This window comes from Saccopteryx leptura, chromosome 5, assembly GCF_036850995.1.
Source record: "Saccopteryx leptura isolate mSacLep1 chromosome 5, mSacLep1_pri_phased_curated, whole genome shotgun sequence".
Classification (NCBI taxonomy): domain Eukaryota; kingdom Metazoa; phylum Chordata; class Mammalia; order Chiroptera; family Emballonuridae; genus Saccopteryx; species Saccopteryx leptura.
Window position 1 is genome coordinate 159,859,962 of NC_089507.1, and position 17,592 is coordinate 159,877,553.

Below are 17,592 nucleotides of genomic sequence, written 5' to 3' on the forward strand. Positions count from 1 at the left end.
CCTGGCTGGTTGGCTCAGTGGTAGAGCGTCGGCCTGGCGTGCAGAAGTCCCAGGTTTGATTCCCGGCCAGGGCACACAGGAGAGGCGCCCATCCGCTTCTCCACCCCCCCCCCCTCCTTCCTCTCTGTCTCTCTTCCCCTCCCGCAGCTGAGGCTCCATTGGAGCAAAGATGGCCCCGGCGCTGGAGATGGCTCTGTGGCCTCTGCCTCAGGCGCTAGAGTGGCTCTGGTCTAAACAGAGCGACGCCCTGGAGGGGCAGAGCATCGCCCCCTGGTGGGCGTGCCCGGTGAATCCCGGTCAGGCGCATGTGGGAGTCTGACTGTCTCTCCCAGTTTCCAGCTTCAGAAAAATACAAAAAAAAAAAAAAAAAAAAAAGTGACAATTTAAGAGTTGATTACAAGGAGAAGAATAGGATATTTTTTAAATCCCCAAACTGGAAAAATTTTTCCAGGGAGAAAGTCAGGAGTGGCAAGAGCACACCGCCAGGCTTGGGCCTGCCTGGGCTTGGCACTGTTCTGAGCTGAGGCACACTCGAGCAGGGCCTACAAGGATCCAGGCGTTTGGAATGCCATCTGAAATTTGCCCAGGGCCAGTTTCTAGGAGTATCTGGACCTTAGCTAGAATTTTCTAAGGAAACGAAGAGGGGTATGCTTCAATTCTGGGAGGTCCAGACAACTAATTCCTGTTCCAGGGAGCCGTGGGGGTAGAAGGCAACGGGCTTGTCTTCCTCAGAGCTCGCGATTCCTGCTGGCTGGGGTAAAGAGGATATACTACGAGGCAGGTTTGCCGACACTCTACCCTCATCTTTTTCTTTTTTTTTAAATTTTTTTAATTTTTATTTTTTTACAGAAACAGAGAGTCAGAGAGAGGGATAGATAGGGACAGACAGACAGGAATGGAGAGAGATGAGAAGCATCAATCATCAGTTTTTCATTGTGACACCTAGTTGTTCATTGATTGCTTTGACCATGTGCCTTGACCATGGACCGGGTGCAGACCGAGTAACCCATTCCTCAAGCCAGTGACCTTGGGTCCCAGCTGGTGAGCTTTTGCTCAAACCAGATGAGCCCGCGCTCAAGTTGGTGACCTCAGGTCTCGAACCTGGGTCCTCTGCATCCCAGTCTGACGCTCTATCCACTGCGCCACCGTCTGGTCAGGCTCTACCCTCATCTTTTAGCCAAGAGAAAGATCTGTAACAATGCTGAGGTGCCTTCTAAGTGCTTCTAAGATAGCATTAACACAGCTTTGGACAAGGGACAGAAAGCCTCAGAGAACCCATAAAATACAATCTGTATGGCACCATTACATTGTCTAGTTCTGGGAAGTCTGCCCTTACACAAAACCACAGGCATGAATACATAAACAAGCACTTTCTAAGCCTCCAGGGAAGACTGCCTCTGCTATAAGCCGAGTCTCAGCCTGGGGGAATGGGGCAAAAGTGGCCGTGATGACCATGGCAAAAGCATCCCCTCTGTGCAGCTGAGCAAATCCCAGCTGGAAGAGTCCACAGGGAAAAACAGAACTTGTCTGTAATGGTCTCATCTCAAAAGCTATGCAGCAAACACTCCATAAACAAATATTACGTTATATGGCCTAAATGGTTAGAATAGCCAGTGGAGCCGAAACTTTGGGCTATAAGTCTCGAAAGACTTCAAGACAAGGACCAGAATCAAGACCCCAAGAAAAAGAGCCTCAGAAAGATATTTGACCTGAGGCCCTAGCCAGTTAGCTCAGTTGGTTATGCTGTCCCAAACAAACAAGATTGCAGGTTCAATCCCCGGTCAGGGCGTATATGGGAAGCAACCAACGAATGCATAACCAAGAGGAACAACAAATAAATGCTTCCCTCTCTCTCTCTCTATCCCTTCTTCTCTGTGCTAAAAATCAATCAATTATCAAACTGCAGCCCTTTGACCCAGAGCTGCCATCTCTTATGACTATTTCCTGTGCAGCCATGAAGGTTAACGGGACGAAGCCTTCACTATCGGCAGTGAGTACGATCCAGCAGGAGCCTGCAAAGCAGAGTAAACACAGGCAATTTAGGACATTTCATCTTATGCTATAAGGAAAAACAACATAGAACTTTTTGAGGGGAAGAATTCAGTAGCTGATAATACTAAACCTGACAATCACAAGACTTTACAGAGAATGGGGAGATGGAAGGACTGAGTGTTATGTAGGGTCTGGTTAAGTGGCAGGGAGGGGATGCTGATGGTGTGGGCACAGCTAAGGAACAGACATTTTCACTCAGGCTAGGCATTTAACATTCAGTGGTATGCACGTGTTAGGGGTTGTATGTGGAGTGTCCTACCCCATCTACATGCTCTTAGTCAGTTTCTCCCGAAAATATGTGAAGTTGGGATTAGCCACTCTTATGGATGGAGCTTCTTTATTCTTCAGATCCATTCCGACCTCTGGACACCCAAGGAGGCTGAGGTGACTAGAGCTAGACTAGAATGGCCCAGATAATCCAGAATGGCTTGTTCCAGGGTAACCAAGGGCCACCAGCATAACACATGCCTGGATCTTCTCTGGTTCTTCAAGGCTGCCTTTTGACCTTGTAATTTCACTTCTGAAAATCTATACATTCCAAACACAACATGTAAAATATGCAGACAGGTTCATTATTTGTATATATAACATTAGTATTATATATACATATAATGAACTACCATTGGAACCTCCCTAAATGTCAATGAAAATATGGCAAAGTAAAATATGGTACAACTTAGAATGGAATATTAACCCCACCCAGTAAAAATGACAATTATGAAGTCATTATCATAAACGTATGTGTCAAAACAGAAAAGTGTTGATGCTACAATGTTATGGGGGAAAATGAAACAAAATTTTGTTTTCAGTGTAGTAGCTACTGTGACAAGAACTAGGCATTAGAAAACAGCCATCTGATGAAACGCAGGCATGACTCAGTCTCTCGCCATCCAGAAGTGTCCTTCATATCCACATGTTTGTTGCACATTAAAACAACTCATTTCAACGCTGGCTGGGTATCTCCATTGGTTAGTGTTGCTCCAATATTCCAAGGTTGTGAGTTCAATGGCCAGTCAGGACATATATAAGAATCAACCAATAAATGCATAAATAAGTGAGGCAACAAAATTGATTTCTCTCTCTCTTCCTTCTTCTCTAAAATCAATCAATAAAAAAATTTTTAAACCTCCTTTTAGAAATATTCTGCAACGTTGCCATGATCATTATGTTCTAGTGTATGTATGAAGTTTTTATGTCATTTCCTTGCAGTTGTTATATTGGCTTTCTGAGGCTTTTCTTGTTTTTCATGTACACATTTAGGTTTTCCAGCTAGGCTGTATGTTCCTTAAGGGCAGAATACATATTTTCCACGTGTTTGGTGTATAATAGGCCTGAGTATACAGCAGAGAATTAATACTTGTTAATTATCTGGTAAATCACTAAATGATTGGTACATGTCCCTTTTATTTTATTTTATTTTATTTTATTTTTTACAGGGACAGAGAGAGAGTCAGATAGAGGGATAGATAGGGACAGACAGACAGGAACAGAGAGAGACGAGAAGCATCAATCATCAGTTTTTTGTTGCGACACCGTAGCTGTTCATTGATTGTCCTCTCATATGTGCCATGACCACGGGCCTTCAGCAGACTGAGTAACCCCCCGTTCGAGCCAGTGACCTTGGGTCCATGCCAGTGAACTTTTTTGCTCAAGCCAGATGAGCCCATGCTCAAGCTGGCTATCCTGGGGTCTCGAACCTGGGTTCTTCCGCATCCCAGTCCGACGCTCTATCCACTGTGCCACCGCCTGGTCAGGCCATGTCCCTTTTATTACCAGTGAAAGTTACAAAGTAGATGGTAGAAGGAGGGTATTGGATAGGGACTCCTGAATTTTACCTACCATGCAGCATTTCAATAAGAGAGAGGCCAAAAATCTGCTGAACTGTACTGAGCCTTAGTTTGCCATTGCAGAGAAGCACATCTCTTTCTGTAACAACGGGATCTACATAATAAGAATCCTTCAAATATAAAAATAAAAGTTGTTAAACCAATTGCAGAAGCACTAGGGTTAACATTTCTTAAACACAGAAAGTGACCTGGCCTGTGGTGACACAGTGTCATCCTGGAACGCTGAAGTTGCTGGTTTGAAACCCCAGTCCTGTCCGATTACGGCACATATGAGAAGCAATCACATGTGAGAAGAAATCAACTACTAGTTGATACTTCTCGCTCCCCCCCCCCCATAAAAAGTGCAAATAGTTTTTTAAACCCCTTATCTATTACCACTATGAATTAGACTTCAGTTTTACATAAAAAGCTTCTTGCTATATTATTTAACACAACTAAAAAGTCAAAACAAAACACAACCCCTACTTTACTTTTCCTTTTGCTCTGTTATTTCCCTAGGGATATGTCCTTATCACTAGGAACTACCTGTCCCAGACTACTAATAAACACTATAGGATGATGGATGGCAGCCTAAAAGGCACAACCTGATGGTGACAAACAGCTGCTTGGCTATTTTAGGTATAACTAAGAAACTTAATGCTTTCTTTACTGGGGAAACCGACCATGGCCAGCTGGCTCAGTGGTAGACCGTCAGCCCAGTGAGTGGATGTCTTGGGTTTGATTCCCAGTCAAGATACACAGGAGAAGCAACCATCTGCTTCTCTACCCTTCTCTCTTCTCCCTCCCTCTCTCTCTCTCTCTCTCTCCTTCCCGCAGCCATGGCTCCACTGGTTCAAGTACACTGGCCCTAGGTGCTAAGGATGGCTCTCTGGAGCCGCTACTTCAGACGCTAAAATAGCTCGGTTATAAGCACGGCCCCAGATGGGCAGAGCATCAGCCCCAGATGGGGGTTGCCAGGTGGATCCTGGTCGGGGTGCATGCGGGAGTCTATCTCTCTATCTCAACCTCCTCTCACTTGGAAAAGAAGGAAATAAAAACGCCAAGAAAGAATGACCTAAATGGTAGAGTAGCAGAGGATTTGTACAAGTAAACAAACTGGTCAAAATTCACTTAACTTAGAAAAAGTAAAAATTAAAAAAAAAATTTAAGTACAAATAAAAATGATTTTAAAAATTTAAAAAGCTTATTAATCTTTTAAAAATGGTTTCAAACATCCCTAGCGAAAGAAAATATAAAATAATTATAGTTCTAATGTAAGATGTACTAAGAGTCTAAAGACGTAATCATAGGACAAAGAATAAAAAATAAAATTTCTAATTAAATATAACTTTATTAGTAAGTTATAACATCATGTTGTTAAAATGCCCACTACTCATTTTCTGACTGCTGAGAAACATAATTTCTTTTATTTTAAATTGATTTTTGGAGAGAGGAGGGGGGGGAGGGAGAGAGAGAGAGAGAAAGGGGAGAGAAACGTTAGTGTTGGATTATGGAGAATTTTTACTTTCATTATTAATTATTCCTATATTGGTTACCTTGCTTTCCTTCAATGAGCACATATTACTTTTGTAATTAAAAAAAAAATTTTGCAGATAAAAAAAGAAAGCTCTGTATGCTGATATGGAGAATCCTTGAGAATATACTACTAAATGGAAAAAAAAGAAGATGCAGAACACTGGATATAATAATGCCTTACTTTTTGTGTACCAAATGGAGAAATAAAAATATATAGTAAGATCTAATAGTATCTGCATAAAATATATATACACACACACACACACACACTTTAGTGAAAGAGAGAGACAGATAAAAGGGAAGGGAGAGGGGAAGGTGAGAACCATCAAATCATCACTTTTTAGTTGTTCACTGGTTGCTTCTCATACATGCCTTGAAGGGGGGGGGGTCAGGAGAGCCAGTGACCCCTTGCTAAAGCCAGCGACCTTGGGGCTCAAGCCAGTGACCTGGGTCCTCAGCCTCCTAGGTCGACAGTCTATCCATTGCGTGACCACCTGGTCAGGCAAGGTAAAACTTTAACCATGACACACAAATAGTTATCAAAGTCTCAGAAAATAGAAGTGACTCATACACAAAAATTTAAAGATTGAAAATATAAATGTAAAAAATAAGATAAAAAATATTGCAAGAAAATCTAGACTATTACAATGTATATAAATTTCTACAATATATAAAAACTTCTTGGGCCCTGGCTGGTTGGCTCAGTGGTAGAGCGTCGGCCTGGCGTGCAGGAGCCCTGGGTTCGATTCCCAGCCAGGGCACACAGAAGCGCCCATCTGCTTCTCCACCCCTTCCCCTCTCCTTCCTCTCTGTCTCTCTCTTCCCCTCCCGCAGCCAAGGCTCCACTGGAGCAAAGTTGGCCCGGGTGCTGAGGATGGCTCCATGGCCTCTGCCTCAGGCGCTAGAATGGCCCTGGCTGCAACAGAGCAACGCCCCAGATGAGCAGAGCATCGCCCCCTGGTGGGCGTGCTGGGTGGATCCCAGTCGGGCGCATGTGGGAGTCTGTCTGACTGCCTCCCCGTTTCCAACTTCAGAAAAATATAAAAAAAACCCACAAAACAACAACAAAAAAACCCAAAACAACTTCTTGTAAACTGGTAACCCAATAGAAAAAAGTAACATGCAATTCACTCACTGGCCCCAAAACATAAAGACATAGGTACTCTAATTCACTAATAGTAAAGGAAAAATAAACTAATAAAAGCGAATTACCACTTTACATTTATCAGATTCATTAGGATGTGAGGAAAAGGTTGCAGTGAGCATGTGATAATATATTGTTAAGTAAAAATCTTTAAAAGGCAATCTGGCAAATCTTTTAGAAGTAGAAACATATATTCAAATTGCACTTCTGCTTCTGGGAACCAACCCAACAGAAATAAAAGTGAATACATACAAATACTACTGTAGCACTGTGGAGTGGCTAGGAACTGAAAACAAAGGGAGTGACCATCAACAAGGGAACCCCGGAATGAACAGCATACTCACAGCACGAAGTAAAGGGGGCACCAAATGACCCTATTTTTGTAAAACAAGAACCACCCTGAGCCTTTATTTTTTTATTATAGAGACAGAGAGTCAGAGAGAGGGATAGACAAGGACAGACAGAAAGGAACGGAGAGATGAGAAGCATCAATCATTAGTTTTTCATTGCACATTGTGACACCTTAGTTGTTCATTGATTGCTTTCTCATATGTGCCTTGACCGTTGGCCTTCAGGAGACCAAGTAACCCCTTGCTTGAGCCAGTGACCTTGGGTCCAAGCTGGTGAGCTTTTGCTCAAACCAGATGAGCCCGTATTCAAGCTGGCGACCTCGGGGTCTCAAACCTGGGTCCTCGGTATCCCAGTCCGATGCTCTATCCACTGTGCCATTGCCTGGTCAGGCACCCCTGAGCCTTTATATATCTTGCACCTGTATGTATCTATGTATACAAATTTCTGTGTAAGATTATATGAGTAAAAAGTACACTATCGTCTGACTGGGAAGTGGCGATAGAGCATCGGACTGGGATGCAGAGGACCCAGGTTCGAGACCCTGAGGTCGCCAGCTTGAGCATGGGCTCATCTGGTTTCAGCAAAAGCTCACCAGCTTGAGCCCAAAGTCACTGGCTCCAGCAAGGGGTTATTTGGTCTGCTGAAGGCCCACGGTCAAGGCACATATGAGAAAGCAATCAATGAACAACTAAAGTGTCGCAACGAAAAACTAATGATTGATGCTTATCTTTCTCCGCTCCTGTCTGTCTGTCCCTATCTCTGACTCTCTTTCTGTCACTGTAAAAAAAAAAAAAAAGTACACTATGGAAGGATACACATTCAGCTGCTAAAGGGAAAGGAATAGAGCTCAGTTCTATGGGGAAGGAAATTGTTCACAATAAAATGACACGATGCCATTTATGTAACTCTATGTTTGCATACACATGCATAGATAAACGCATCAAAGTTTTAAAATAAACTTAACCTTTCTTATAAATGGAAGCTTGCACTGCATAAGAAAAAAGTTTCACAATGAAAAAGCATGACTAAAAATTTTTTTTCTAAATATAAATTTAGGCAGAATAAGTGCAATCATTCATGTTTTCACACCATGAACATGATAAAAATCCATGTATACTAGTATATGTGCCCATGTGGTTTGCAGGCAACCAGGCTATAAAGGTATATAACAATACGCCTGTCATACAACGTACTCAATTAGAACACCATCATTCTCATCAATTAATTTTTCTGGCAGTAAACACTGGCTGCAGGAGCTCTTATGTATCGTGGTAGCTCAAGGAGAAATTACCTGGTGGTAAGAGATGTGGACATAAGGCAGATCCTGAGAAAGTGGATACACTGGAGAGGATTTCTTCCCATTATGTACAAAGTCTGTGAGTTCAGAAAGACATCTCTGTATTTCAATCAATTTCCTAGATAAAATTTCCAGTTCCTTAGACAGCTGATAAGTTTCCTTTTCACCTTGTAAATTCTTTCTGTGAGGAGCATTAAGCAGTTCCGAGGTGCTGGTAGGGTCTGGCGAGCGGCTGGGTCCATGCAGTGCCACTGACCGGTTAACAGGCTGGGCATCTAGGGTTTCCAGGGCTATGGAGCCATCACAGACACTGGATGGAGGGCTTCTGATTTCTGTAATAAGGGTCCTTCCAGCCTTTCTACCTTGACTACTGCTGTTAGCTGTTAACAAGAGCCCTCTGTTTTGGTGACAAATATCTGGGGAGAGACCTTCAATTAGCTTTTTTCTCCTCTCTGCTTTATTTAACAGAGTACTGAAAGTAGAGTAGCCACTGTGGTTTTCACTCAATGTTACTGAAAATTCCTCCTCCAACATTACTTCTTTAACAATCAGGCGAATGATATACTCATCAGACTTTGAAGAAGGAAGAAATGTTGCATCAGTGGACTTCTGTTTTCCTGCCAAAATTAGTAATAATTTATCTGTCAAGAAACATATGCCTTTTGGTCTTTCACTCCGCTCTAACTGAATATGCTGGATGTTTGGCATAAATGATGGAATGACAGAACAGATAAAAATTCTATTATAAGTGTTGGAAGCCACAGCCACGAGCTGTGCTTTAAGATTAAATGCTATTAGATCAGGAACCAGAATGCCTGGTATGGTGACTTTTCGTGTCTGGGTAACCTCTTTCTCAAAGGTCACAAGGGCCAAATGTGAGGAATCCAGACCCGTTCCTGTCAAGTGGTCCTTTTTTCTTAGACAAATAAGGGCATTACCCTCAGACTTAGATCTGTTGAAGCGTACATGCATTAGATCCAGAGGATCTGAAAGGGAAGAAAAAAAGGGAGAAACTGATGCCTCAGAATTTGTTTCAGAAGGGACTGCCCCCTTATTCACAGAGGGCCCTTCTTCAGAAACTGGTGAAGTATACAGACAAGTGTCTTCACTACTAGCTGGAACGTCAAGTGTCTCAGATGCACTTAGGCCACAAATCTTATCTAGTGGTAGTTCAGTGGCTATGGCGACCTGTGAACCCAAAGTGGCTCTGATGGAGCGTACACAGCTGTCCACATCCAATACTGAGCAGAAGGAGCACTTATGAAGAGTCTTCTGAGCACTGTCCCAAATATAAGAATGCAGGCTGCTGCCTATTGCCACCACCAGCCTCTGGCTGTCCTGGGTCCAACATGCACAATGAATAAGGCCCTGGGTGTTGCTGTCCACTTTTACTCGGGAACTATCATAATGAACATTATGGAAAATGGAAACATCCTGGGTAGTCAACACAGTCAGGACAGCACTTTGTGGGTGCCACACGCAGCCTTGGGGAAGGACAGGAAGTGATTCCCTAATTTCACAGGTCTGAGACATCAACCACTTGCTTGTCTCCGTAGCACTGGGACACAGCTGCCACACAGTGACATGCTGCCTGTGTTGGACAGCAAGCAGAGGGGGCATGTCAGCTGCGCCAGATGGGGCCCAGGACACCCCATACACATGTTCAAATTGACCAATGACCCTTGAGTCCCCAAACTTGGCCTCTCCACCCTGAAGCTGCACATCAGTCAGGACTACCTGATTCCCATCGGTCCAGGCAAGGCCGTGAATTGGGTGTATTGCTTGATACAACGCATTCAGCCCAGTCCTGAGAAGTCTTCCTTTTCCCAACTCCATCCTTTTTGACAAAGGTTATCTGAAATAATTAAGAAGAAAAGCTACACCCACATGCTAAGAATACAATCAGACAAATCCAGAATGTGGGACATGTTAGAAGACCGCGGGCTTACACCTTTCACAGGTCAATCTTGTGAGGGGATAACAGGGCAGGAGGAATGTGGCGAGTTCAGAGGCTGCTGAACGACAAGCAAATGCAACATAGAAACTGTGGACCTTCAATGAGGAAATAAAATTTTCTAGAAAAAGTATTTTCAAATGCTGTAGCAAACAATCAAACAAACAAAAAACCAATATATGCAGAGAGCTAAAACAAGTTCAGCAAAATATTTGGAACTGCTGAATTCTGATGATTGAGGCTATGTCAGTATTTACAGGACTTTCAATCTATAAGCTAGAAAAAATTGCAAATTAAAAAGCTGAGAAAAGTCTCCTTCACCATCTAATTTCTATTCCCCTTTCATGCCAAATCAATGAATAACTGATATTCACGACTCTGACTTTATTAGCACTTATTTTTTCAACTCCCTTCAAAATGCCTTTTACCTCTATACTGAAACAACACTCAAAAGTTGCTATTGCTATTTCTACTTCATCATGTTCAATTAGCACTTAATTTTCAGAATATTTTCACATTCCCTATTGCATTTGCTCCTTGCAACAATCCTTCACAATAATGTAAACTAGGGTGGGCAAGCATTACTCTCAATTTCTTCATTCTCAAGTTTTTTTTCTGTAGACATTTAGATGATTAAAGTACATGCTCACTGCAAGGCAATTCAAACAAAACAGAGGTGTCTGAAGTAAAATGAAATGTTTCCTCCCACCCGGGCCAGCTCCTCTCTACCACCACCACCTTGCCGTCCCCTAAATCTTAAGTCCTTAGTAAAAGCACTGTTAACAATTTGATGTATAGCCTTTGAAACTGTTAAAGAAAACTACAAAGTATATACATGATTTTATACATGCTAAATTTTTTCTTTTAGACAAAAACCAAGGTAAACACCAGAGTTCCTAGGGGTTAACAACAGAAACCACTCTGGTTAACTAAAAAAAAGAAAAAAGCTCAAGAACCAGGCTCAGCCTGACCAGGCGGTGGCGCAGTGGATAGAGTGTCAGACTGGGATGCAGAGGACCCAGGTTCAAAACCCCGGGGTCTCCAGCTTGAGTGGGAGCTGATCTGGTTTGAGCACAGCTCACCAGCTTGAACCCAAGGTTACTGGCTTGAGCCTGGGGTCACTCGGTCGCTGTAGCGCTCCCCCCCTCCCCCCCCCCCCCCCCCCCCCCCCCGGTCAAGGCACATATGAGAAGGCAATCAAAGAACTAAGGTGCCACAACAAACAATTGATGCTTCTCATCTCTCTTCATTTCTGTCTGTCCCTATCTGTCCCTCTCTCTGCCTCTGTCACAAAAAATAAAGAAAAAAAGAACCAGGCTCAGAAAACAAGCAGGGACCAAGTGAGGCTAGGCACAATAAAGCAATGCTACCAACCACTCTCTCTGGACAGCTGAGAATCCAACTTCTCAGCAGCCAAGAATGGAACTTCACTGCCCCTTCACCTGATGTTAATTGCTTTTAAGATTCAGATTGGGGAGAAGCCTTCCATTGGCTGAGTTCATACACCCTTTGCTCTAGCAGCCAGCAGAGGGAGAGTTTCCCCCAAAAGACCTCCCTGATAGGGGATGGGCTGTGCCTCCCACCAAGACTCACACAAAGGGTGAGTCTCCCAAATTATGAAGGAGTTCTCAAAAAATAACCTATTACTATGGAGATCATATGTTACATTCTATTCACTAATTTATTTTAAATCATGGGCACCTTTCCAAATCAGTAATATAGATCCGCCTCAATCTTTTAAGTAGCTGCATTAGGAGCAGCAAGGTATACCATACTTGGTACCATAATACAGTGTGTCTGTAAAGTCATGGTGCACTTTTGACCGGTCACAGGAAGCAACAAGACGATAGAAATGTGAAATCTGCACCAAATAGAAGGAAAACCCTCTCAGTTTCTGTAGGATGATGTGGCAGCACGTGCGTGTGCACAGATGATGATGTAACACCGTGTATACAGCGGAGCAGCCCACGGCCATGCCAGTGGAGGGTACAGTGTGTTCTGTGGCTTGCTAAATTTGAATCCGTGACCAAAGTGCAATGTGAATATCGGCGCGTTTATAACGAAGCGCCACCACATAGAAATAACATTACTCCGTGGGATAAGCAGATGAAGGACACCGGCAGTTTGGTGGCCGTTCTGGTAGGCCATCAGTCAGTGACGAGTCTATAGAGGCTATACAGGATAGCTACCTAAGGAGCCCTAAAAAATCTGTGCGAGAGCCCACATCGAACTGCACTGAATAGGTATGAACTGGGAGAGTTTTCCCTTTATTTGGTGCAGATTTCACATTTCTATTGTCTTTTGTTGCTTTCCTGTGACCGGTCAAAGTGCACCATGACTTTACGGACACACTGTATAATCAAGGGTTCCCCTTCAGGTGGGAATTAAGCTTGTCTCCAGTTTTTACTAAATGTGGATAGAGCCAAAAAGTTTAATACTCAGTTCTCATCACCTTTCTCTCTTTTCCTTCCTCCCATGTCACTTACTCTCATGTCTTCAACTACCATCTACATTTATTACCTTCAGATCTGCATCTCCTCTCCTGGCTTCTCTGCTGAGCTATTCAAATATATACAAAGCTTTACATCGTGGCTGACAGTAGCCCTACCCACATTCATTTCAAACTTAATCTACCTCTTTGCTAGCTTTGTCCCTGTTCTTAGAATCTTTTTCTACAAAGAATGGTCTGTTATACTTATACATATGATGTCAGATAAAGTGGTTCTGCAGTGACTTGCTAAATACAGAACTAGGTCCCCAGTCATTGCTGATGAAGAAAACTGCCATTTCTAATCCATTGATCTTAGATAATATGTTTTCTCCTAGTATCAATTTATGTACATTTAAAAGGCTTTCATTGCTAAATAATGCATACTACATTTTCCTGGGCAGAGAAAATTCCTAACTGACCAATTATATCAAAAGCTACTTATAGGATTATGTCTTAAGCCACCCAAGTCAGTTTAATGCCATGGAGGCTATGTATGGTCAAGGGTAGCACAGAGTAAGTATTAGTGAATAAGGGAAAAACAAATACAATAGATACTAAAGCTTTTAGAAGAGTTAATTTTAATATCTTCATCTTTTTTTTTTTTTAAGTTTTTTTTTTATAATTTATTCATTTTTAGAGAGGAGAGAGAGAGGGAGAGAGAGATACAGAGAGAGAGAAGGGGGGAGGAGCTGGAAGCATCAACTCCCATATGTGCCTTGACCAGGCAAGCCCAGGGTTTCGAACCAGCGACCTCAGCATTTCCAGGTCGACGCTTTATCCACTGCGCCACCACAGGTCAGGCTAATATCTTCATCTTTAGTAACAAGAAGAAATTTGGCATATTTTTATCAAAAACCAATTAATAATTACAAAAATATGCTCTAATCATTTCCACTCCATTGCTAGTCCAGGTCCTGACCACCTCTTCCTTTGTAGTAGGGCGGGATGAGGGGAGGTCCTCTGATGCCAGTCTCTTCTTTCCCACAGAGTCTGAATAGTGTGTGTGGCTGGACAGAATTATCTTTGAAAATAAATCACAGTTCTGGTCAATTTGTTCTGCTCACATACCTTTGATGAGTGTCAGAGCCTACATATATAAAATAAATTCTTTCAAAATGTCGTAGGCAAGGCATTTAAGACCTTATATTACCTGATATTAATATGCCTTTCCAACCTTATCTCCTGATCACAAAGAGCCTGCTGAGATAGCAATATGCAGGATGGACTTAAGAAGAAAAGTGATGTTTACTAAGGTGCCTTGAAATAACTTGAATGTTACAGTGAGAAACTGAGCCAAGTTTATAGCTACCTTCATTTAAGAAAGAGGGCCAGATTCAGGAGATTTTTTTTTAATTAAAAAAAAAAAATTTTTTTTAAAGCCTTTATTCATTTTAGAGAAGAGAGAGAGAGAGAGAAGGCGGGCGGGGAGCAGGAAGCATCAACTCCCATATGTGCCTTAACTGGGCAAGTCCAGGGTTTCAAACCAGCAACCTAAGCGTTCCAGGTCAACCCTTTATTCACCGTGCCACCACAGGTCAGGCTAAGAGATATTTCTAAGGTAGATGTAACACACAATGATATTAGGTAGGATACAAGGGGAAAGAAAGAATTAAAGGTAACACCCAAATTTTTTGCTTGAAAAACTGTTAAACCATTAATCAGAGATACAGAGAACAGAGCATGCTTCAAAGGTTGAGAAGGATGTGTAGCCTGGCTGGGTAGCTCAGGTTGCTGTAGCATCATTCTGATATACCAGGGTTGCCAGTTTGATCCCTAGTCAGGGTAGATAAAAAACTTCAATCAATCAGTGAACCCATAAATAAGTGGAACAACAAATGGATGTTTCTCTCTCTCTCCTTTCCTCTCAATATATCAAAAAATTTAAAAAAAGAGGCCCTGGCCAGTTGGCTCAGTGGTAGAGCGTTGGCCTGGCGTGCAAGGGGTCCTGGGTTCGATTCCCGGCCAGGGCACACAGGAGAAGCGCCCATCTGCTTCTCCACCCCTCCCCCTCTCCTTCCTCTCTGTCTCTCTCTTTCCCTCCCGCAGGGAGGCTCCATTGGAGCAATGGCCCGGGAGCTGGGGATGGCTCCTTGGCCACTGCCCCAGGCGCTAGAGTGGCTCTTGTTACAGCTAACAATGACAAATATGGAACCGGACATTGACCATCTCATTAGCCAAAAGCAGGCCCATAGTTCCCATTGAAATACTGGTCAGTTTGTTGATTTAAATTTACTTGTTCTTTATTTTAAATATTGTATTTGTTCCTGTTTTGTTTTTTTACTTTAAAATAAGATATGTGCAGTGTGCATAGGGATTTGTTCATAGTTTTTTTTTTATAGTCCGGCCCTCCAACGGTCTGAGGGACAATGAACTGGCCCCCTGTGTAAAAAGTTTGGGGACCCCTGCCTTAGGCAGTCAGAGGTTAAGGATTTGGATGTTGAAGCCAAGCAGTGATCAGCCTCCCTAGCTGTAAAAGATCAAAGAGCCAAGAGGACAAAGGTTGAAATGACCTTCAGAAGGTTTCCAATTATTTGTTATCTTTTAAAATATTTACACTTTGCCTGAAGCTAACGGTATACCTGTGTGTCTCTCGGCCCCTCAAACTATCAATATAAAATAACTGAAATCAGGAGCCCTGGGTGGTTTGTTTTTTTTAAATTTTATTTATTTATTTATTTTTTACAGAGACAGAGAGTGAGTCAGAGAGAGGGATAGACAGGGACAGACAGGAACGGAGAGATGAGAAGCATCAATCATTAGCTTTTCATTGCACGTTACAACACCTTAGTTGTTCATTGATTGCTTTCTCATATGTGCCTTGACCGTTGGCCTTCAGCAGACCAAGTAACCCTTTGCTGGAGCCAGCGACCTTGGGTTTAAGTTGGTGGGCTTTTACTCAAACCAGATGAGCTCGCGCTCAAGCTGGCGACCTCGGGGTCTCGAACCTGGGTCCTCTGCATCCCAGTCCGATGCTCTATCCACTGCGCCACTACCTGGTCAGGCAGCCCTGGGTGTTTTAAGGAGAGAAACGCCCACTCTATTAATTCAGATGAAAGGTGGTCAGAACCAGGATCTGGTGGCTCAGTCTATGACCATTTATTTTTCTCTTTTTAATCTTCTCTAAAGACAATACATGGTGAGAATAAAGGGTTTAAAGCAGTGGCAGTCAACCTGGTCCCTACTGCCCACTAGTGGGCGTTCCAGCTTTCATGGTGGGCGGTAGTGGAGCAACCAAAGTATAAATAAAAAGATAGATTTAACTATAGTAAGTTGTTTTATAAAGATTTATTTTGCTAAACTTAGCAAAAATCTGACATAAAGTACTTGGTAATTAATTATTATTATATGCTTTAACTTGCTGTAACTCTGCTTTATAAATTTTATAAAGTAAAGTTACTTCCCTACTTTATAAATCACCATTACTGTGAAACCGGTGGGCGGTTAGAAAATTTTACTACTAACAGAGATAAAAAGTGGGCGGTAGGTATAAAAAGGTTGACTACCCCTGGTTTAGATGAACTGGAGCAAACACTTCCAGTAGGTTTAAGATGTATACCCCCAACTTGTTTTCCTAAGTTTATTGTGTTTCCACTTTAAAATAATTTCAAGTTTTTTACATTTATTCTTTTAAAAATCAACACACCTGTCCCTAATGCTTGCCGGCACCTCTCCCACTCTTCTTCCCTCAAGGCGGGCACTTTTGTTCTCTGTCTCTCTCCTAAGGTCCAAGGGCCCTTTTGCTTCTGTAACAGGTCCCCTGAGCCCACAACAGGCTCACTCTATCCCTGTGATTTTCTAAATAAACTGTCACTTGCCTTTGCAAAAAATAATGAACACATAAGAAAGGTAAATTCACACAAAAAAAATTTCCATCCTCCCCCCAAATTATATGATTACATACCTCTAGGCATTTTCTCCATGAAGTTTTTTTTTTTTAAAGGCCTTATTTATTCATTTTAGAGAAGGGGGAGGGGATGGAGGAACAGGAAGCATCAACTCCCATATGTGCCTTGACCAGGCAAGCCCAGGGTTTCGAACCGGCGACCTCAATGTTCCAGTTCGACGCTTTATCCACTGCGCCACCACAGGTCAGGCCCCTCTCCATGAAGTTTTGATTAAACTTTTTCAATCATGCCATACAATTGTGTAACACAATTTTTTCGCTTAACATTATATATTAGCATTTCCCCAAGTTATTTAAAAGTTTTTAAAGTTATTTTTATAGGCCACTTAATATACACTCAGCATGTTTCCTCACTGCTGAGACTTGTATCCCATTATAAATAACTCTGTGACAAAGGTCTTTATGCATAAAGCATTTGCTTCATTTCGATGGCTTCTTTAGGATATATTCCCAGAAATGTCACTCATGAGTCACAGGGAATACATTCACTTGTTTAAACCACCCCGGCTCGTCGGCATCCACTAACAATGGCATACGGCCCCCTCCATCACTCTTCCCATACTGTCCTCACAACTGATTGTCTTCCACCCTCCCCGCCAGTGCGTCCCTCCATCTCCCACCCCGCCCACAGAGACTTCCCACACCCGCCAGGCTGGGCAACAATGCAAACAAAACTCCTCTGGACTCCCTGACTCACAGAAAATAAGTATTTACGGAGCCTCCCCAACTCACCTACCTAGGATCTATCGTCCGGAGCGAGTAACGGAAGCACCGACTCCAAGGCCTCTGATAGGTGAACGGTGGTCGGGGAAAGCTCGATGTCGCTTGTCTATTGGTTTTTGGGAGTGTCACGTTAGGAGAGGGTCCTCCCCAGTGACCAATAAACTCGGCGTTTGCCGCACAGGTCTCTGGGAGTTGTAGTCCCGTTGAAACTACTGTAAGCCACGCACACCCTCTTAAGAGGTTTAGCGCGTTTCCCCACTTCTTCTTTTTATTTTTTACAGAGACAGAGAGGGATAGAGAGAGATGAGAAGCAT

General features: G+C 42.8%; 2 protein-coding genes across 3 annotated transcripts in view; one reads left to right on the top strand and one right to left on the bottom strand.

Annotated features, from left to right (window-relative positions):
- Positions 1-511, top strand: part of MFSD2B (MFSD2 lysolipid transporter B, sphingolipid) — a 24,429-nt gene extending 23,918 nt beyond the window's left edge. Inside the window, exon 16 of the transcript XR_010751663.1 lies at positions 389-511. The gene's annotated coding sequence lies outside the window, so the exon portion shown is untranslated. The remainder of the gene's footprint in view (positions 1-388) is intronic.
- On the bottom strand, positions 390-17,362 carry WDCP (WD repeat and coiled coil containing). 2 transcript variants are annotated; one of them, XM_066386312.1, is made up of 4 exons: positions 17,292-17,362; positions 8,201-10,061; positions 3,892-4,009; positions 390-2,012 (listed from the first exon to the last, which is right to left on the bottom strand). In XM_066386312.1, exons 2-4 carry the CDS (start codon positions 10,040-10,042, stop codon positions 1,885-1,887), a joined length of 2,088 nt encoding a protein of 695 aa, XP_066242409.1. In that variant the 5' UTR covers positions 10,043-10,061; positions 17,292-17,362; the 3' UTR covers positions 390-1,884. The 2 variants fall into 2 exon arrangements, with proteins under 2 accessions (XP_066242409.1, XP_066242410.1); XM_066386313.1 differs by lacking the exon at positions 3,892-4,009 and having other exon boundaries at positions 1,886-2,012.
- Between the last annotated feature and the right edge of the window lie 230 nt (positions 17,363-17,592).